General features: G+C 36.8%; 1 protein-coding gene across 1 annotated transcript in view; it reads right to left on the bottom strand.

Annotated features, from left to right (window-relative positions):
- Positions 1-7675: 7675 nt before the first annotated feature.
- The window catches only part of LOC119647473 (phosphatidylinositol 3,4,5-trisphosphate 3-phosphatase and dual-specificity protein phosphatase PTEN), an 88324-nt gene continuing 72810 nt past the window's right edge, over positions 7676-23189 (bottom strand). The window contains exon 11 of the mRNA XM_038048451.1: positions 7676-20362. Coding sequence (XP_037904379.1) covers positions 20343-20362 — 20 coding nt within the window. The 3' untranslated portion in view covers positions 7676-20342. The remainder of the gene's footprint in view (positions 20363-23189) is intronic.

Here is a 23189-nt window from a genome sequence, read left to right as displayed (position 1 = left end):
AGGTAGGTGGTATCACCAATCATCGTGAGAGCCTTTCGTATAAGATTCCAATTGATCGAATTTAATGCATTCCTCACGTTCAAGGTGACCACCGCGCAGTATTTCCTGGTACTACTCTTTCCGTGAATTGCATTTTCACCAAAGCCAGCAACCAATTTGATGGCATCAATGCTTAATCTGACTTTACGGCACCCATACCGCCTATGTGTCCGGATAGCTGAGTGGTTAGAGCACAAGACTGTCGTACGGAAGGTCGCGGTTCAAATCTCACTGGTGGCAGTGGCAGTGGCAGTGTGAATGAGTACCTGAGTCAAATCAGGGTAATAATCTCGGGCGAGCGCAATGCTGACCACATTGCCTCCTACAGAATACTGTAGTGTACCGTTTCGATCTTGAATGAAGTGCTCTAACACACTTCAAGGCCCTGATCCAATATGGATTGTTGCGCCAACGATTATTATTATTATACCGCCGATCTGAAAAGCCTCTTTGGCTCTCGTCAATCTAATGTCCTAGCCACTGCGATTCGCACTTGCGTGCGTCCGACACACAAGTTGGTTGCTCCGTCACAACACCCCACCCCCAGCTGAAAATAAAGGAAGTTTCAGCGAGGAACCAGACACACGGCTTTCACAACTCGACTATCGCAAGTCAAAATGGACGCGTCGCCCATCTCTCCTTCTGGTTGCGTTTTCTTCCTAGAAGAAAGGCTTTAGTGGAACCAAAGAGACCCTCTTAAGCGTGCTCCTGATCTTGAGGCTATAATATTGAGGGCTTCGCTCGAGGACTTCGAAGGGGCCCTCGTAAGGTGGCTGAAGCGGCCTCCGAGGGGGTTGTAAGGTGGCTGAAGCGGCCTCCGAGGGGGTTCGTCCTAATTAGGACATGCGAACAGGATTCGAGATCACTGGGCACGCCAGCCACAGTTTTCGCGTGGTTTACGTGGTGACGACAGTGTTGTGTCCCGACCTGATGCCGAGAACAGGGTCGCTTGGTAGTCTCAGGTTCTCTCCATATAGCAGCTTCGCGGGACTTGCAGCATATTCTTCCCAATTGGTTGTCCGCAGACCAAGTAGCACGGGTGACAGGACCTCCAATCAAGAAGGGTAGTCTTGGGCCATTAAAGCTGTCTTCGTCCTGCGCCACCTTTCAAAGATCCTCTTGGACTGTGGGTGGTACACGGTTATCCGGTGGTGTTTGGAGCCGAGGAGTTTGCCCAACTCTGAGAAAAGCGAGGACTCAAACTACACTCCCTGCTCGGTGATTATAATTGCCGGCACACCAAAGCGTGGAATCCATTCTCGACGGAAGGTCTCAGCACAAGATTGTGCAGTAATGTCTTTCAGAGGTATCGCCTCAGGCCTCGCGTGAACCTATCGATGATTGTGAGGCAATACCTAAAACCCTGCGAGTCTCGCAAAGGGCCAATAATGCCGACGTGAATTGTCTGTAAACGCTTGGTGGACCGAGGAAACACTCCTACGTCTTTCCTCACATGCTTTGTAGTCTTGCACTTCTAGCATGGGATGCAATATCTGGCACAAGAATTAATGTTCTTGTTCATGGACGACCAGAAATAATTTACGAAGACTGACCGATTTGTTGTCCAAATGCCTGAGTGCGCCAGAACGTTAACCGAGTGAAATGCTTCCTTTCGGAAGTTGGCCGAAATATATGGCCTTGCTCCCTTGCCTGAGGTCTTGCAGTATATACCAGATGTTGCAGATAAGAAACTCCCTAAATGTGTATTTGGAGTTGGTCCTTAAGTTCTGAAGCACTGCATCGTTCTTCCACGCTTCGGCGATACTGGAAAATCGACGATAGCGGGAATCTTGACCTATGCAACATGTGACAAAGCGGAGAATTTGCTGCCGCGAGTTTCAATGATTGCGGTATTAAATTATCATGCCGGGATACGGGAAGAATCGAGACTTGAGCGTCTGTATAGACCTGATAGTTGCGGTGGTTCAAGGGATCATAGACTGTGTGGCTACGTGGTATTGCATTCCGGGTAGCAGTCGCCAGAACTTCCGGCAAGTCGTTTTTTTTTTCGTTGAAAAATTGCAGGGGCTGGTACATTTCTTTGTTTTATAGGCGAACCTAAGTTGGTACCAGCATGCCCCGGTACTTGCCGAAGATCCCGCCGACATACTATCCGATTGCCCACCTTGATCTAGTCCTATTTCCCGAACGCAAAGCACCAGAGGCAGAGGTCGCTCTGCTAAATAATTTCACACACCACTTGACTTGGCGCACTGTCACCTAGCGTTAGCTATGTCAGTAAGTGGTTAAGTTTAGACGTCATATTTACTCCTACGCCAAAATGGCAGCATCCGTATGGACACGGCAGTTACCGAGGGACTTTCCTCTATTCCGGCAAATATCGTTAGCGGACGCGTGCAACCCACAAGAGATAAAAAATGCGCAGGTGAAACAAGGGCAAAAGAGAGCATAAGAAAAAGCGAAGAAGAAAACGATCCTCTGCCGTTTTTTGTGGCGTTCTTTTTATATTTATGTTTTTCCTAAGATTCCCCTAGCGATACATACAAAAAAAATGATTTAAACTAAATTCCGCTGTCGCTTGTCTGAGACAGACGATCGCTTGTGGATATCATCAGCTGGGAGAAGCTTTGAGAAAGAAAAGGCTGTCTGCTGTCAAAGGAAAATAAATTAATTCTTCCCCCCCCCGTCCACGAGTCTCGGACTCGAGTAAAATCCGTCGTCTGGGTCCGCTAGGACTCTATCGCAGTTTGACCAATCGGGGAATGTGTCCAATTTAAACCTATAGAGATCCTAGCAGGCGTGGAGGACGCCTCCACGCCCGTGGGAACCTAGGCGAGATAATAATTGATCTTCCATGCTTTCTCCCCAAAAATTCCTTGACGGGGATCTGGCGATATATCCACCGACCTGTTTCTTGGCGTTCCCATCGCGGTTACTATCTGTTTATAGATTTGGCGTTTTTCATCTGTGTTAAAGTAGCGTTATTTGCGTTCTTCATCTTTTCTGCCGGATAGTCTGTCCGGATAGCTGAGTGGTTAGAGTACTGTGCTTTCGTACGGAAGGTCGCGGTTCAAATCTCACTGGTGGCAGTGGAATTTGTATCGTGATTTGACGTCGGATAACAGTCGACTCAGCTGTGATTGAGTACCTAAGTCAAATCAGGGTAATAATCTCGGGCGAGCGTAATGCTGACTACATTGCTTCCTACAGGCTACTGTAATACTGTAGTGTACCGTTACGGTCTTGGATGAAGTGCTCTGACACACTTCAAGGCCCTGATCCAATTGGATTGTCGCACCAACGATTATTGTTATTATTATCTTTTCTGCCAAGATGCCAATCGTCATCATTAGCAAGATGGGGAATGGGGTAGCATCTAATACAGTCTTGAAAACAGAATACACTCTTATGGCTGCCTATTTTTAAACCATACTCAGTTCATGTGCATTTCTTAAGATGTGTAGTGCTCCCAAAGCACACATACATATATATGCGTATTTAGTAAATGGCAATCAGTTATATGTACTTACTATGTGAGACGCGAAGTACAATCCAGATGAAAACATTTGCCCGATTTAGACACAGACATCTGTTGCCCAAGAAGAACACAGAAATTTGTCTGTTCGATGTCTGAGACTGACACATTATCTGGCGCAGGCATTTGTCTGTTCGATGCTTGTATCTGATGTCTGAGATAGACACAGCGATTAGTTTTTCTGTTGCGAGTTTGCACGAAAATATTATTTCAACTAAGAACCAAACCAGTTGTTAGTTCCTCTGCTCATTGCAACCAATCCACAACTTTAATTAAAAGGTTAACCTAGCCAGTAAGTAAGCTGATTCGTGATGATTTTATATTACCGTGATTATGATTACGATTCCATGATTCCGATTACATGATTCCAATCGTAATCATAATCTATGATTATGATTCCAATCGCGTAATCATGCCCACTTCCCGTTTATAATCGTATTCATAATTGTTCGGGAATCGCTGTTAAATATAGAGGTCTCTGACAGCCGTAAATAACCCTCTCTGGTAGAATAATCCCTGAATGACCTCCGAGTCATTCTATTGCACCTTTCCGAATAGAGTTCCTTAACACATTTGCTTTTGCTTTGTTAGTCAGTCTGAGGTTTATGCAGGCTTCCTTATGGACGTGTTATTTTTCCTCCAGATTAGTTCTACCTACCTTCTGAGCCGCTCGTCTAGCGCAATTGTACGTCGCTTGAGATTAGATAGTTCGCTACACCGCCTGTACTTGAGTCTGCTGGGAGATATGCATATCCCTGGCAAGGATACTTCGCGTCGTATATTTCTGTAATGCATTATGTCATATGAGGGTGCCGTAATTTGCAAGATTAAAAATTTATTCTGAAAGCTGGAAAATACCTCTCATAGGTTTCAAGTCAACAAATTACTTTTCCTTGTGTTAATGAGTTGACAGGATGTATCCTATGTTGAGGTTTACAGCAAAGATGTGTGAAAGATGTTTTAGGATTGAGGGAGTCCCATCACATAGATGGCCGACCGGATCAATTTTCCGCGACGGATTCCTGTTTTTGAGCTAAATACCTAACTCATCTGATACTATTAGGTTGTTGCACACGAAATGGCCGATTTGGTAATCAAGTGAAGTTAGCCACCAGTTGCGCTGTTGGTGTCGGATAATGAAGTATAAACACTCCTACATTTAATCAAGGAGTCATTTCAGTTTTGATCATCGTTTTCAGTGAATAAAAAGGAAAAAAGGATGGGAAAGAGCCAAGAACGTATACTTTTTCTGTATGAGGTGAAACTCGGTCGTAAAGCATCGGAGACGCCCAGGAACATTAACAGCGCATTTGGAGCTGATGTGGTAAGCGAACAAACCACACGGCGGTGGTTCGAAAAATTCTGGTCAAGTGACGTAAACCTTCAAAGTGAGTCACACGGACATCCAGGACCATCAATTGACAACGACGAGCTGCCTTTGCTAGTCGAATCCGACACACGTTAGTCTGTGAGAAACATTGCAGGGAAACTGGGCGTACACTAATCGACAGTTGCCCGGCACTTGCAACAACTTGGAAAGGTAAAAAAGCTCGACAAATGGGTTCCGCATGCCCTTACGGAGCAAAACATGAAAATTCGCAGGTTTTATTCTTCCGCACCAGAGGTGATCCTTTTTTGCACAGAATAGCGACATGTGATGAAAAGTGGATATTATACGACAATCGTCGCCGATCAGCACAATGGCTAGATGCTGATGAGCCACCAAAGCATATGCCGAAACCGAACCTTCTTCCGAAAAAGGTAATGGTAACTGTTTTGTGGTCTACAGCTGGAGTTATCCACTATTCTTTTTTTGACACCTGGAGAAACAATAAATCCACAGAAATACTGTGCCAAACTCGACAAAATGCACCAACAATTTAGTATTCAACGGCCGAGATTAGTCAACAGAGATGATATGATATTCCTTCACGACAATGTACGACCTCATGTTTCAAGAACGACGGTTCAAAAGTTGAACGAATTGCAGTATGAGACTCTGCCTCATCCACCATATTCACCGGACCTTTCGCCAACCGACTACCACTTTTTTTAAGCATTTGGATCATCTTTTGGCGGAAAAACAAAGTAGGAATGAAGAGGCCATCATCATTGCCTTCGACGAGTTTATCAACTCCCGAAAAGTGGACTTCTACGAACTGGCATACATGCTCTTGTATCTCACTGGGAGAAGTGCTTTGAATCGGCTGACACCTATTTTGATTAATTAAATAAATTTTTGTAAGCTATACAGTCGTTTCAAATTTTTATTACCAAATCGGCCATTTCATGTGCAACAACCTAATACTAAAGATGAAAATCGCCTAGTATGTGGAGTACCAGGTTAGTACTTTCTGAAACAGGTTGACGTTGTAAATAGGACTACAATATAATCAATTAAACGACTAACCGAAAAATCTGAAAAAAAATCAAGAAAATGTCCCTATGCAGTGACTAGGTCTCAAAATACCCTCCATTTCCATATCAGCTCAAAAAATATTACTATTACATTTTCGTATTCTTAGGAAATTGACTGGATACCACCCTATTGCTTATCCTAGATACATAAAATTTTGCAGTATTTCATCATCATTGTCATGATCAACGACGCAACAACCGGTATTCGGTCTAGGCCTGTCTTAATAAGGAACTCGACATCCCGGCCTTGCACCGAGGTCCACCAATTCAATATCCGTAAGAGCTGTCTGCGGTCCTGGCTACGCCATCGCTCCATCTGATGCAGGATTTGCCACGTCTCCTTATACCATAGATATGGATTAAGCCCACCGTTATAGTATTGCTGATAAATTTCGTCGTTATGTAAGCTAGAGAAAGGTCCGTCCACATGTAGGGGGCCAGAAATTATTCGGAGCATTCTTTTATCGAACCCGACCAAGAGTTCGCAAATCTCCGAGGAATACATGAGGATTGGCAAGATCATTGTCTTGTATAATCAGAGCTTTGACCCTATGGTGCAACGTTTCGAGTAGAACAGTTTTTGCAAACTGAAAGAAGCTCCTACTATTGGTGACAAAATTATAAAACTCTCTACACCTGAAGCACGAAGTTTTCTGTTTTCGACTTTTTTGGGTTAAGATTGAAGAAGGCAAATAACCGTGAACGGAATAATTACCCGCGAATTTTTGTCTTTTGGCAACTAGCTGATGAGGAGAAACCAATTTCACTTTGACTGTAGCCGAGAACTCTCCCATAAAAGTACAACAAAAATTTTGATTGATACTTACTTCAGCTCATCTATACAATCCTTAAAATAATTCCATTTGACAAAAATGTAAAATACTTTTTCATTTAATTGTTATATTTAATTTTTATTTTTGCAAATTTGTTTTCTATCGGGTTGCTTATCAATAAATTAGCTTTTTTCTTTTTTCTCCATCTTCTTAAGTATTAAATTCATATTATATCATCTTCTTATCAAGTTTTGTACTCTCTAGGTAAAAATTGATTAAAAAAATTGTTAAATATATTTGTACATATTGTTTAAATATGTGTTTACAATATACATAGATAGGTATTAATATCTACTTGTTTCATATATCTTTGTATGGTTTTCTGTTTTGTATTTTTCTTCAAAGTAATTTTTAGTAATAGGGACTACTTAAATATTGTGAACTTTTTTGATCTTCTATACATGTACATATATATAATTATCTCAGTTTTACACCAAGTCCAATTTGTCCAAAGAGTAGAAGTCTATTCTTCAGGTGAGATATATCAAGGTGAAATTTAGACTTTATATATCTTTCGGTCGTTTCCTACTTATCCCAAATTATTTGTATCATCACCTTTCCTCTGGATCGTCATTTACATATAGAATCAGGTGTTTCGCTTAACGAATCATTCTATTGTGTTTATTAAACTGTTTGTTAATTAGATGTAATTGCTATTCGAACATATAAACTGGAAACTCTACGATAGAGATAAAAAATTGGTTGGTTTTTACTATGATGCTTGTGGTTTTCCGGTCTCCATACACTAAAAGTATTTTTGTTTAATAAATTTAGTCTCTGATGACTACCAAAGGTCGATTTTTAGTAAAACCGGATAAATGCACTTTTATATTTTTCATTTGTAAAATGTTTGTATAGATTACTATTTGTGAATTATATATGTATACTACATAGGAGATAAACAACCTCATAATCTTTTCTGTTTTGACTCGGTGTTTTTTTTTCAAATTCTGCAGTCTTTACATTTTTTATTCTCAATAATCCACATTTTGTGGAAACCCCTTTTGCGGTAAACATCAAGTTAAATCGGAGACTGTCAAAACGGGGTGGCACACTTCAGTTATTTCTAAGAAAGAAAACGGTAGTACGAATTGGAGCGAACACTTTGAATCGTCTTTAGACGTCTTGCTACTTCATCCAACGAATTAGTAATGCCAATTTTTTTTTTAAATATATCTATTATAGCTAATATTTATTCTTTCAACTGAAAATTACCAAAAAATAATAAATTTGTTCAATTTAAATATTTATCCGGTTTACTTTCTACTGAATAGTTCAAATGCCTCGCGACTACGAATCCTATACTTTCTCCTTCTTGAAAATTTTATTATGTCCTTGCTTATTTCATATTTAAAATATTTCATTAGAACGGTTTTCGTGTTATTTAATATAATTTGTATATTCTATATAATTTCTCCAGTTTTGGAAAGTTAGCAAAATTATTTACGCGCAACATTTTACCGTAATTATTTCACAATTTCAAACTTTTTTTAGATTTGTTCATTGACATTTGTTTTCCTACAAAGTTTCTCATTTTTTTTTCATAGTAAGGATTTTTATATAAATTTATAAAAATATGATTGCATTTGGTAATTTTTAGTGTTAGATTTTACTCCATCAATGGGAAATCTACAATAATAGCGTAATATTTGTTCCATTATCTAATCGACGGTTTCATATCATTTCATTTCAGTATAAATAAAACATAGATTGACGTTTTGCTGAACAAAGTATAATAATATAACATGCGAACAAGAACTAAGTAGCAGTCAATTTACTTAATACACAATAAGTAAAAACCGTTTTCGCTGCACTTAAGCTTAGTAACAACCGAAAAGCTAGGCTATCACTGAGTTTCAAACCCATTTAATGCTTGAAACCAATTTAATTAAATACGCCTCCTAAAGTTTACTTCCACCCTACGGTCGAAATTTCATCTTATCACATTTATATATCTATCAAAGCGGAAGATAATCCATAATAACCACTTCAATGAAAGATCTAATCTAAGATATTAAAAAATTCCCCTCTTAGCTTCCCAGTAGTAGTATTACGTAGCCAATCGCGAACTCTGGTTGTGAAAGAAGGAATAAGGTCTATTAATCTGACTAACTGAAGGAAGCCTACCGAAGCATTTAAGCAAGTAACAGCTTTCGTTTTGGAATACGAGGGGCGTCCGCGAAGGATTTACAAGTCAGACAGTTTTTAAACTGTACATCAGACATTGGAGCCCGTGGACTAGTTTACATAATTGCAAGAAGAGTTAGTCGAGTTCTAATCATAAATAAATAACAAACAGAGTTTTGATTCTAATTTTTTTCTTCTGCGCCCTGCATGTCAATCCCCTCAAATTCTCCAATTCTCACTACATGCAGAGGTTAGTACAAGCACAGCTCCTAAATTATTGTAGACAAAAAAAAATGAATAGCAACGTTAGTACACTGGACCAAAATTGAACAATAATATTGCCATTGGTATTGTTGCAGCTGTATAATGCGGACCAAAAACGAGAGAAGAAATAAAGAACCGAATCTAGCTATGTTCGTTCTTTTTAGATACGTGAAAGTAGCCGAAATTCTGACATCCCTCATTATTTAATGTGTCTAACAGTTTGTCCGTATAAAAGAGATTTGTCCTTAACTTTTCTCTAATACTCAACATACTCTACTCGTAGGGCATCAAACGGATCATATTCATCTGCTTAACATTGATGTGAAAGAAGAACCTCGTTGTCGAAAGCAGAACGAGATCCTCTATTATATAAGCAAAAACTTATTTCCGAACAACAAAAAAATCGCTTCTCTTAATGACCTCCACAGAAGGCCATTGGATTAGTTCATCCCATAACCTAATCCTCAGTCAAAGCTTCAACTGAAGTTTTAAAGCTGATAGAGTAAGTCAAAAGCCCCATTTAATTGAAAGTGACCAGCTTATATAAATGAAGGAGTAAATAGGAACAAAATTAACTTGGTAATGGGATTTGGGGAATGAAGTACATGGTTTATAGAAGTATCTGCTATGCATCCGCTTCAGACATTTGTCCATTTCGCTAGATTCTACTGTAGGAACTCAATCCTTTGTCAAGCATAGGACATCAAAGCAGTTTCTGCTTTCGTATTGTAGGCAAGGTTACAAAGTACAATTTAAATTAATAAATTGCGTGTGACAGATAGATGTCCTGAATCCGTGCAAGTGACAAGGGCCTGCAATAACCGCTAAGTTAAATGAGGTTCATACAAATAAGCCCCAATTACTGCGAAATTGTGCAAGATTTGTTAATGAATATAGACACTGTAGTATTGAGCCCCATTAAAGTGCTGGAAAACTCTACCTAGGTTACAGGAAAAGATGGAAGTGCGCAGGAAGCCCTTTCTAAGACTTCCTAGCAACCGTAAAAGAATGTGTTAAAACGAAAGTAGGTGGGACTGGTATTTTTAACTGCAACGCCTCTCCGAATAGCACAATTAGAACATATGAGGTCCTAGAGAAACTTTTAACAGAGTCCAGGTATGAATCAGGGGACGCTAAACTAGCAAGACAAGTGCCACTTTAAATATCGCGTACAATCTCAGGCTATTCCCCGAAAAAACAGTGGAACTCCAAAAGCTTTAATGAGAAAGTCTTTGCGGACACTCTACACGAATAATCCAATTTAAAGGGAACGGGAAAGGAATGTTCTCGCATATAGTGAAAAGTCCAAGCAGGTCATGTGATGCTTCTATAATTAGATAAGCAAGTAACCCTATCTATTGGTGGAATTTCAGAATGAGAAACAGATGCCAGCTCAGCAGGATGTATACAAAGCCTCGAGAAAAAAACTTATAAAAGCAATATAAAAGAGCAAATCCAACAGCACTGTGCAGTTATGTAATGAAATAAATATCGATCCCCGTGGAGCATAGAGCGCAGGCATGGCTAAACTTAGCAGCTTCCTGAAGCAAGTTCTTATCCCAGGCAGAGTGCAGGCGGCCTATCAAATTATCATTACGCTGCCAATCAACATGGTTATGGGCTTCACCAGAAATGTGATCGAAGGATTAGGAGGGATTATCAATGCCAGGAGATATTGCACAGTTATCACCGTTCATATAAAAAATGCTTTCAATTCAAATTCATTATATGGAATCACATAATGGTAGCATTGTATAAAATAAACTCACTTTCCTATTGAATGGGAAAGGTAAGAAGTTTTCATTTCGAGAGAACGGTTATCACAGTGAGGTTGGTTTCTTGACTTCAAAGAAAGTTTTCAACAGCAGCAACAAGAAGTGTTTTTCCAATGTTCTATGCAGAAAGACGGATAGCCATAATCAAAGCGACATATAGCGACACAAAATGCTGCATCGAGGTAAAATCTCTGGGGGATTCGAAGTGCAAAGCGAAATACAATTATCTCTTCTCAATATCAGGGACGTGGTCCACACTATCTTACCACAAACACTTAGATTAGACTGGCAGCTCTGCTTATTGTTCCACCGATCTAAGTGGTTCTACATATGGATTAAAGGGCAAGACAAAAACAATCTGGCAGACCATCGTACTCCTTTTATTTATATTAATGGAGAGATTATCATGGATGTTGAAAAATTTGTATACCTGGGCACCATTCTTTCCGGCGAGGGGCGCGCCGAACTCGATAGTACTTGGCACATTAATAATAATCGTTGGCGCAAGAATCCAATTGGATCAGGGCTTTGAAGTGTGGTAGAGCACTTCATTCAAGACTGTAACGGTACACTACAGTACACTATACGAGGCAATGTGTTCAGCATTGCGCTCGCCCGAGATTAGTACCCTCATTTGACTCAGGTATGCATTCACAACTGAGTCGACTGGTATCCGACATGCCGTCATGATAAAAAATTTCTTTGCCATCAGTGAAATTTGAACTGCTGCGACAGCCAAGCGCTCTAACCACTTGAGCGATCCGGAGTCGACACATTAGCACCTTACGAATAGGTTCACAGACTACTCCGCACCAATATTCTCTGTGTGCTTCTGTATTGGCCATCCCTTCCTAATAAAAGGGAATTACAATGCGGAATCATTACAGTAGTGATCGCAACTCATCACTAAAGAGAAAACAATTGTTAAACTCAGTCTTCGAAATTCTCACTTGCGTTGTATGGGATAAGTAAATATACCGTTATCAGGAACATTAGTCTAGAACGGAAAAAAATCCAGTTGTTTTGATTTATGTTCAATGATTTCAATGATTATCAGCGAAGTAACTCACAATGCAGGAAAACAGGAAATGAAAGAACTAACTTCACATAATATTACAACCTCTGCAATATAGACTAAAAAGAAAAATGAGACATTAATATCAATCTCTGGAGACCTAACTGTGCTGAAGTGTCAGCACTCATTCTTTTGCACTTTCAAATTCTGGAGGTTAACTTACTAAATACCGCCTGAAGGCCAGACATTCTTCGAGAAACCAAACAACATAATTCATATAAAAAGGAGTAGAAAGTTTTAATGAACTGTTTCATCAATTCATTTATTCATTGAAAGAACCATCTGAAGATATCCCACCCATTTTTGTTAAGAATGAAATTTTGTACTTGATTTATTTCTTTGTGGAGTCTAAGCGCTACCAAAAAAGTTCGCTTTAGAGGCTTGCTTCTAAGTTATAGTTGGAGAAGCCTGTCGTATGATTTTCTTCGTGAATTGTGTAGAAATTATATACGGGTAAGAGCCCACAAGATAACAATCGAAGTTGATTTTTGAGGCCAGTTTGCTAGTCGTTATCTGACTTTTTCTCCTCTTCAAAAAGTCCACTATAAATGTCCACAAGAAACATCTCAAAGCCTCAGAGATATCAAGTTCCGCCGCCTTCTATCATTAGAAAGGTAGGATTGGTTTCGCCATCAATCGTGCTGCTCTAGGCATTACTGGAATAATTGCCTGCATGATCACACATTAATTTTTCATATGTTGTATTTTGTTCACGATTTCATGTGGCCATTCTTGTAAAAGATTTATATTTACGTTATCTAGCCAAACCTGTTAGGGATTCTTGGAAAACGGTATCCTAGTCCGTGACTTATGATACAATAACATAGGGCCCGAAAGTGAAAGAGACCATGCGCGTTTTCCCAAACGGGATAGCGGAGATTAACACGGCACAAGCGTGTTTCATTTAACAATTTTACACGAATAAGAAACAAGCATTATTTTGTCATGCATGTATGAGTATGGAGTCTTAGATTTCTTCTTGTATTTTGTAATAAATTACTCCAGATATCATACAAATACATTTCAATATTTCACCTTTAATTATCTATCATTTTTTTTTGTCTGGGGTACCTGAATAACACCAGGCAGTATTACATGAGGGCTAAATACCCATAGCATTTAGTTGCTAGTTATTGACGGTCCCATGAGCAGAAACAGCAGTTTGACCCCTTTTTGAAAACTGATCAATTAATTATTGTCAAATAAAAATAATCTTTCTCTCCATCGAATATGTGACACCTAACTACATTTTTTTTTAAATATACTCGAATTTACAATGAAAAATATCAATTCCATAAATATTTTTTCGAAGAAATAAAATAAATTAACTGTGGAATTATTTATTTTTTAAATAAAAATAAAAATTGTTTCCAATAATATATTAGCTCTTATCAATAAAATTATTTACAACTTAAATATTATCTTCATAAAGTTGTTAATATTATCGATGAGATTGGAGAGGAAACAAAAATATATAATATACACATTTATAAAATAATATCTACCTATGTAATATTTTGTTATAAAACATTTTCAAATATTGAATCTGGTCATTTTTTTCTTTTCATTTTTATAGTTAATTATTCTTCCACTTTCATCTAATAATATTTTCATCCGTGACTATCTGCTTACATTTAAATATTTTGGATTTTTTCTTTTACAAATTGTAACAAAACAAATTGAACAGATTAATAGATTGTGTATTAATAACAATAAGAATATTAATGTAATCTACTTTATGTGATTCTTCTACGTGTCCGTTGGTATGAACCGCTTACACTATTTTTGCTTAAACATGAAATGGCAATTCATAGATATCATAAATTTGTTTGGGATTTATACATAGAATCTGTGCTGATATATTACACCTACCGTGTATACTCAGTCCAATTTCAATTGCTTCATTCCTCCATCTTTTCCTTATTCTTATATGATTTTCCTTTTTTGCTCTATTTACAGTACAAAGATGGAGAAATGATAATTCTAAATGTTTCTCAAAGATTAAATTACCCACTTGGACGTCCTTCGAAACTGCAGGCTTGAAACATTTTAAAAAAGACATGAGAAAAAATATGTACAAAGCTAACGAAAAAAAATCAGATTTTTTCAGTTATAAATTTCTCTGCTATTTTAAATACATAGCCTCTACGTTTGTGTATTCTTTACTGTTGCGTTTTTAGTACTTCCCATTATATGTATTTTCCAATAATATTGTTTGGCCTTTAAATCCTAAAGACCCAACATTTCATTAATATGTTTCTGGAATAGAAAACGCAACCCCCACGACGCAAGATTCACTTATTAGATTTGAGAATAATTTTCTCTTACTTGTTTATGTTGTTAACTATAATCACTGGACAAATGTACGAGCAAACAATGAACATTTCACAAATATTAGAGAAATCATAAATTTCAATTTTGACTTATTGGCAAGTAGCCAAATTGTTGGTAGTGGCGCTTTGCTAAAGAGCAAATACCTTTAATATCAATATGTAATTCTTAGGATAGCCTTGAACTTTCAACCAGTCCAATTCGTTGTCATCAAAGTAAAAATCCAAGCAAACAAAAAACAAAATATTATTAATGATAATATAAGCTGCAAAGTGGAAAATGATTTAATAATGTTGGTAAAATTTACGCCACCCATTTACTATGTCCCGCTCCATAATACAACGTCAATGTCAACATCGGGGTTGGATTATTTATAACTTTTTACTAATGAACATTTTCTCATTCAGGATTTAAACCAAAAACATGGAGAATTTAATCTGGAGGGATAAACGATGGAGCAAGGAACCGAAATCATAGAATTTTGTCTTGATGTTGTAATCTTGCGTGCATATCATATCATCGTTATTTTAGTGTGCAGATTGAGCTCCCAGTATCAACAATAATCCGTCTCGAAGCAAATTTTAAACAATAACTAACAGTAATGAATTTTCATGCTGCCGAAAGACTATGCACGGTGCAGCCCGACGATGATATTGAATGTATACGTGAGATGTGAGCAAAAAGAGCAAATGAGCGAGAGTAAAATTCAAAACTTGTAAATTTGAATACAAAATTCAACTTGTGCAAACTCTAAAGCGGATAGTTTACTAGCAGCAATTTGAATATGACATTCTTGTTCGGCAAAAAGCAGAATAACGGGCAATAAAATTTATTCGCAATCAAATGGGGTTGTAAGCAAGTAAAAATGCAAAATATAGACTGCCGTTAATTCGAGAGCAATTCATCAACGGCAACTACACCCCCTCAGACATACTCTTTGATGCATGATCAAAAGGATGATTGGTCCATATTTCTTTGGAAATGATGGGGGACGACAGCTCTGAAAAACTATTAAACCTTTGGCTCCAAGAAAATTGAGTCACAGGACGCATTTCAAATTTAAATTGGTCTCCACGTTCACCACACTTAACTGCTCTTGACTTCTTTCTTTGGGGATTTTTGAAAGAATGTCTCTATGCGAATATATAAAGAACCAGCCCCATTTGAAAAACAATATTCGTAATAAAATCACGGCCATAGCACCCGAAAGATTCTGAAAAATATCCCCCCACCCAATATCTAGCACCATTTTTCACACCTAAACCAAAAATGCTACCCCTACCCCGATCAAATAAAAAAAGTAAACAATAACGTGAATTTTATGTCACAATATGGGCGTTCGTTTAGAGGAAATCTTACCATCGAGGCCAAAAATGTTTCATACACATCAATTGGAAATCGATTGCAGTATCTTGAAGGAAAAAATCGAATTATTTCGAAGCAAGTTATCAACAAAAAAAGAACAAAATACCAATGGACAGCGCATTTCGAAATAAAATATATCGCCAAACACAAACTACATTAAAAGGCTTCAGAGAACAGAAATTCAAATGTCAAATGCTAAAACATAGTGAATGAAGGAAGAACCCTGAAACTTGGCTATTCGTGGTAAAATAGAACTTGATTGTAAAGTAGGAAATAAAGCATGAATATTTAAATAACAGGAAAACAAACTAACCAGATGACAGCTCATAGAGCGGTTTCAAAAAAAAAATCTCTCAGAAGAAAAGGAAGTAAGCCCAAGTAGCTCAAAAAAATATAGCTCCAACTTTCCTACTGATTGGAATCATGTAATATAAGGCATATAATGAAATATAGGAAATGCTCCGAAATGGGGCCCGTCAATATAAAGTTAAACTTCTTCCGACACAAGAATTCACCAAGCGTCAACTGTAATTTTTTCTGCTTTCGGTTGACAAAATATTGGTGAAAATTCCACCAAATCGGTAAAAAGGAATTCTACCACGCTGTCATCGATAACGCTTGGGTAGAGATGCATTTCTTAACCAAATTGTTAACAGACAAATACTTCAAAGAAATGATGCAAACTTGAGCAAACATTCACTAGAAGTTTTAAATAGAGACAACTTGCTACTGATTGGGAGGATCAAAATAAGTATTAAGTCGGTAGCACTGGCGAATGAATGCGAGATAATTTCGACAATAATAAGTCTTGGGGAACGATACAATTAACCAAACAATTCTAATTTTCCGAAGAATAATAAATAAAAATAGTCATAAATAACATTCTTCGACAGTGTAATTCATTCCTTTTGTTTTGCAAACCTATCGAAATTTTATTTATATTGTATACATACTCGCATTTACTGTTCTCGTTTCATACAATATATGTTCTTCCAATTTCATCGTTATCATATAAAGAATATAAGTACCACACTACATCTGAGTTCCTTATTCCTGTAATGGGAGCTAGAATTTTTGTAGTTTTTTTGTTATTTATCATGACCTGTAAACCAAAAACTGTTACGCGTTAGGAATACTTTAGTCTCAGAGAGGTTTTGTGTTTTTCTTCGTGTAACTTTTTATTTATGTTAATTATATTATAGCTCATTTGCAGATGTTAAAACATAGGAAAGCCTGGGCTGGTTTAACAAGAATTATGGATTTGTTATTAGAATCGACCGACTTGGATTTAATTTTCGCTTTTTTACTTTGTATACAATGCTGCAACAATGGTTGTTTCCAAGAATTTTATTTCTTTAATTTGAGAACACCCTCTCCCCCTGCGCGAGAAAAGGTGGGTACCTCACACATCGCCAAGTTAGAGTTGGTTTTTAGGTATGACACACCGGACTACACACCTTTAGTTCACTTGATGTAAATTTTTCTGGTCAAACCAGGAATGGAATACACGTTTGGAATAAAAAAAAACTAATCGATTCATTCATGAAACTGAACTCGGCAGGCGGTAAAATAAATTAAATTTGAGAAAAGGCTGAGATTAGTGTTTAAAGATGAGAAAGCATTGCTTCGCATCAGCAAATTCACATTTACTTTTATCGTTCCGTTTCGTAATACTGCAAACATTCATTATGAACCATTTTTAGTGTCATTAGAATCAGAGAAAGTTTACATTATGGGCTATTCAGATGCATTCATCATTGGGTGAATCAGATACACCTGAAGACGCTACTGGATTTACTAGCTTCAACGGAAATAATTTTCGAGAATAAAACTATAAAGAGCTATTGAAAACTATATATACGATATGGAATAAATCCTCTCCCTCGATCCTTAGGGGGGAAAATAAACTAAATCAAGTCAAAAGAACTAGAAACAGTGAATAATGTTCCAACATTAGTAGTGTTATTAGATAGGATCTGAAATAATCATCCGTTTCCCTTGCTTCAGAATCCGCCTTTTTCTGGACTTTTGCGGGCCATACCTGTAATAACAATAACAAGTTCCATCTTGCATATTGGAGAAGGATATTCCTTAGAATATAGGGAACCACAAGTCAAACCGGACTCTGAAAATGCCAGGAGGAGATCAACCTAAAAACTTTCACACTTTAGTCGATTTGAATACAACCAGAAACGACTTTAGATGTATATATACACGGATGTTTTCAGGGCGCAATATTCGTGAATAAAAAGTGCCAGACGTTACATATGAATGACGAGAATCTGCCATGAAAATGTAGAAAATTAGGGAACAAAATCGATGCAAGCTGACAATTTAAATCAACATGAGTTTTCTATACGAATTTGTGACAACAGCAGCCTATATTCTGTGAGAAGGGTTGAATAATTTGAACAGAAAATAGAAAAAAGGACGGTTTAAAAGCGTAGCCAATCTCAACACAGACGAGGAGATGATTCCCAAACAAATGTCATTTAATACAGGCAACAGTAGATATGCTTCGATATGATAATTTAAACGAAGATAGTTAATTAACAAAAAGTAACCAAAAAATATTGGCTCACGTGAGAAGCTAATTGACCACCTTTTATCTCAAAACAACTAATTACCTCTTTCAAATCCATTATTGGATGTTCAAATGATAGAAAACACTCCGTAGAGAGGCGAACAGAATATAAGCAAAGTGAAATTAAAGTATTTTTTTCGGCGTTAAGCGGAAAGGTAATGATAAGATCATCCCCTATCAAGTCGTCGATAATTTATTCTCATTGTGTCTGGCGCATCAACACGTTAGACATGTTAGAACAGTTCGAATGTGGACTTGCATACTTTTTGTAATTCCGGTGCTTTATTATATCAAGAGGGGGGGCTCCAACATCGAGTCCGCGTGCTCGATTTTTCTGGATTGACGATAGAAAATCATATAGCAAAGAATCCCCTCATCTTTGTACTTTGCCGAAAGAAATTAATATTCGGATGAATGAAATAAATATGATTTGCTTTAGTCGGCCTTGAAGCAGTTTGAAAAGGAACCACATTTAGATTCAGCGAATGTCCCTAAAGTTGAGTGAAATTTGAAGATAATAATTTCGGCGAATTCCGTTCCATTTACAAATTGTAAATGGTTGTTAATCTCTAACTTTAAAAAATTCAAATGCAGAAATTTCAAATGAAATAATAATTCAATTCCCGACACATTTTCGACAAACAATAATATTCCAAAATTAAGTTAATTCTTCAATTTTTGCAATCTGCTTCATATATCAATATTGACGCCTTTTTTCGTCTTCTTAATCATACAACCAAACAAATTGCAACAAACATCAATTTTAAAACTAAAACTCTGCTTTCTACTGCTAGCGACTTAAAATTCTTTATGAGATTGATTTGAACTGAATCATTTATGCGACTTTTAACTGAATTTAAATATACACAAATGATACAAATTCTAATATATTTTTTCATAATTTGCCGGGCCTTCATTCTAAATAAAGTTTTCTGAAAACTTTAATGGGGTTCGTGTAAAAATGTTCAGGTTATGAAACCAAATCAATCTAATCCAGTGGCATAATTTACTCTTAGACTATTATTATGAAAGTAATCCACTGTCTGACTTGTCAGAAAAACATTTTCTGTGCCTCAGTAATTTGTAGAAAGAGAAATCGATTGTCTGTTTCAATATATTTTATTTTGTATCATTAAACATCTTTGGATCATCGTACACACTTTTGACTCAAATTTTGCTGTAATCGTGCAGAAACTACGTACCCAATACAAAGCGGGAAAATTTTTAGTAGAATGTCAACCACATTCACCGAATACATGCACATCAGTATCCAATCAAAGGAAAGGATGGTAGAGGAAAGTATGATACTTATCGAACAATAACAGTTTTGCCATGACCTGCGATTATGAAGAGCCTGAAGCAGAACATGATGTATCTTCAAGTGTCTACCCTTCGCAATAACTTCTTCAAGATATTCAGAGGCTTCATTTAAATGGTCGTAGATCAATAACAGATAGAAATGAAGAATCTTATGCAATTTTCCACAATCATGTCATTTTTCATAGTCACAGACCTATGATCCCATCAAATTATAAAGGATCGTTTTTTCGACCGACGGATATATACTGCATACTTTTGCAATCTACTAGACTCAACTCTCTACACAAATAAGTAAAAACCCCCCATTTTTATAAATAATAAGTATCATTCGTCTCACACCCACTATGCATCTCCGAACCCAATAAATTGCAAAAAAGTTGTCAGAAATCCGAAATATAGTTCCAATACCGAATTAAATAAATTCATAAATTCTCGTACTAACTTGTGCATTGATTACGCGTGTAAAGTGCAATGGGAATAGATAAACTCAAATTGGGCTAAATATCTAGTGCAAAGCTTATACGCCGCAGTAAGTAACCGTTACATATTGATATTTATTTTAATTTTTTGTACACATGTTCATAGTAAAATTTCATTTTTAGTCTAGCTAATATTTGAAAACATAAAAATTAGTGGTAATTTATCAATGAAATGATGATTTCCAATCGTTCAGTTTAAATCTTAATAATTTGTTGAAAAGTTGTGTCAGTAGCAGTCACAGATAAGTGGATTCACCTGAAAGACACACAAACATAAGAAGAAAAATCATACAAAATCCATTCTACAGAAAATATAAAACAAACAAATTCGCAATTGAATACATGAAATAAAAATATGGAAAGATTAAACGAAAATGCATCAGAATCCAATAAGTGAAAATAATAAACAGTTCAATTTCGAATATTTCATACACATTCATTGCATATTCGCTCATTCACATTCTCGCAATCTAAGCGATGATGACGATGATCACGTTTGCACATTGTCAGTATGTTCTATTTTGAATTGGTTAAGTAAAAAAAATAATCTAAATTTTTTTTTCTTGTGAGTTAGTAGCAATTAGTGCTTGAACCACACACATTTGCTAATGTTAGTTTTCATGAAAATCAGTGAAGCATGATTGATCAAATTTGATCCGAGAAGTTCCACTAGCTACAATTTCAGGTGGGAATTTTATCAAAAAGGAAGTTTAGATTTAACAGCATGCAAGCCCAAATAGGTCATCAATCGGATTACGTACCATTGATGTCGTTAATATATGTTTGGTGAATTGGATATCTGAAATTATATAACATCAAGAAAACCCGTACGAATTTTATCCATATTTAGATTGCCGCAATTTCTTATTTGGTTGATCGTTTATTCTAACATATGTATATGCACTGATGTACAAAACGAAAGTTGGTCACTACAGATATTAAAATTGGTTCTCTTCCTTATCGCAACAAGCTCGTTGGAAGGGAGTATTTTCAAAGACAAACGTAAATCGTAAATTATTAAATTTGTCAAGAAAATGTATTATATTCCAAACGAGAGATTTATTTGTATTTAGTGCTGCATGAGCGAAGTTTTTAACGTATTTTCAAAATTGATTTTTTCAATCTATTCGAACATCTGTCTAGTTATTTCATGCAATTTATTTGGAAATTATTATCTAAATATTGCCTCGAAACTTGTCTAGAATATGGAAATTATGTAACGCTATATTTTTCTCTTAAGATGGTCTTAAAGAGTACCGTAATCACATTGCTATTTCAATGATACCATTAGAGTATTGCACACCAATATATATTCTCTCGCTTTATGCGGAAAACGGGTGTATGTAGCCATTAAACCATTGAACTGTTATAGTTTACCATGCATGGAATGCTTGAGCCCTTCCCCTAAAGACTTCTGCACTTCATCCTCGAAGCCAGTTTTAGACTAGTAGCTTAAAGTAAGGCAGTTCTTTGAAAATATGAACTTGAAATTAAGTAGCCATCGATTACCTAGAGACCTGCCCTTGAATAAAATTTTAAAGTACACAATCGTGTAGAAATCTTAGATAAACAAGCGCAAAAATGGGAAAATTTCCTCACGTGAATATTCAACTCGCCATTATGAGTGGTCGCTCGCTTCACGATAAAGTTCTTAGCAAAAACCTGGAAGAACTTTTTAGGGTCAAAAAAATAAACGAGATTATGACATCAGACGAAAAGCAAAGGAGAATGACAAAAATCGTCAAAGCTTGTTAAGATTTCCTCTAGATGTTCGTCGACAAATATGAATGATATATTACTTAATTAAGTAAGTTATTTAATCACAATTAGCACAGAAGAAGTTTGAACAATAGCATGGGGAAGACGTTGATTCTTTTTCGACCTGTTCGTTAAAGCTTTGCGATCACCATCAAGGAAACCTACAACAGAATCTGCAATAATTAATGTTCTGAATATATAAGCATTGGTACTAGTGAAAACCAATGATGGTTATCGTTTAATTTTCACAAAAAGTAAAAAACGAGTAGTATTTTTAAGGAATATAGTTAAAATGTGACGATTTCGCTACTGCCGTTTGCGCTGGTTGTGAAAACTAGCTAAATATCTGGGAGAGGAGGAGGCTTAACTAGCAAACCCTGCAAAATTTGGTGAAGCTAATTACGTACGACAAGAAAGGCCGCCAATAAAGCACTGGCGAACAAAAAGAATTGATGGAAAATAAACTAAAATTTTCATTTTAAATAAAAACGTTTTAAGTAGTTCGAGCGAGAATAAACATCAATTATAAATATTTTACAACAGGTGTTATGAGTGTCTTGAGCATATACGTAAGACCTGTAATCAAGAAAAGGTGAAAATTCGGAATGGAAGATAAAAGATAAAGGCATAGCATTGCATTGTTGTTCCATTGAGACGAACAAAACAAGCAACATGGCATGGAACTGCTCAAAACTGCTCAACATCGCATTCGCCAAAAACCATAATTTCTGTGGACCCAACGAGCAGGAAAAGCAATACCCGGATAATTGCAAAAAAAGAAGTAGTATATTTTTGAATGTAGCGAAGTTAATCTCTGTCTCTGCGCAAGGAACGAGATACTCTGTCCACGTGCAGAACGTTGTAGCCAAGTTGTGCAGAACGTTGTAGCCATTGTTAATCTTTTCCGAACTATATTTCTATCGAAGAATCTCCGGGGCTAACCTCAATCAAAAGTGTAGAAATCATTCACAGGAAAAGAGCGCATCTGAACAAGTTTTACACATTTGGCGCAGAGTGCTTTGTGCATTTGCCAAAAAATGGGATCATAAGGGTACATCTAATGTTCGTGCTAGTAACTCGAATGTCGATCAATTTCCCATTGTCATAATTTTTGCGACTGTATAAATGTTGTATTCAAGGCAGAGTCTGCAGAAAGATTGTTGATCCTATTTTCCATCGCACCGGTTGGAACGTGGAAGAAACTATATCCGAGATCCTGGAAGATCCTATTGCTGCTGCAGAAAAAAACGAGAATCTTGATTCCGCACGCCATCAATCTGAATCTGGCAACTCGGAGGCAGATGTAATTCTAAAGGATTCTCAGT

Source organism: Hermetia illucens, chromosome 1, assembly GCF_905115235.1.
Source record: "Hermetia illucens chromosome 1, iHerIll2.2.curated.20191125, whole genome shotgun sequence".
Lineage (NCBI taxonomy): Eukaryota > Metazoa > Arthropoda > Insecta > Diptera > Stratiomyidae > Hermetia > Hermetia illucens.
Note: the sequence above shows the minus strand (reverse complement) of the source record. Positions and strands in the feature narration are given on the sequence as shown.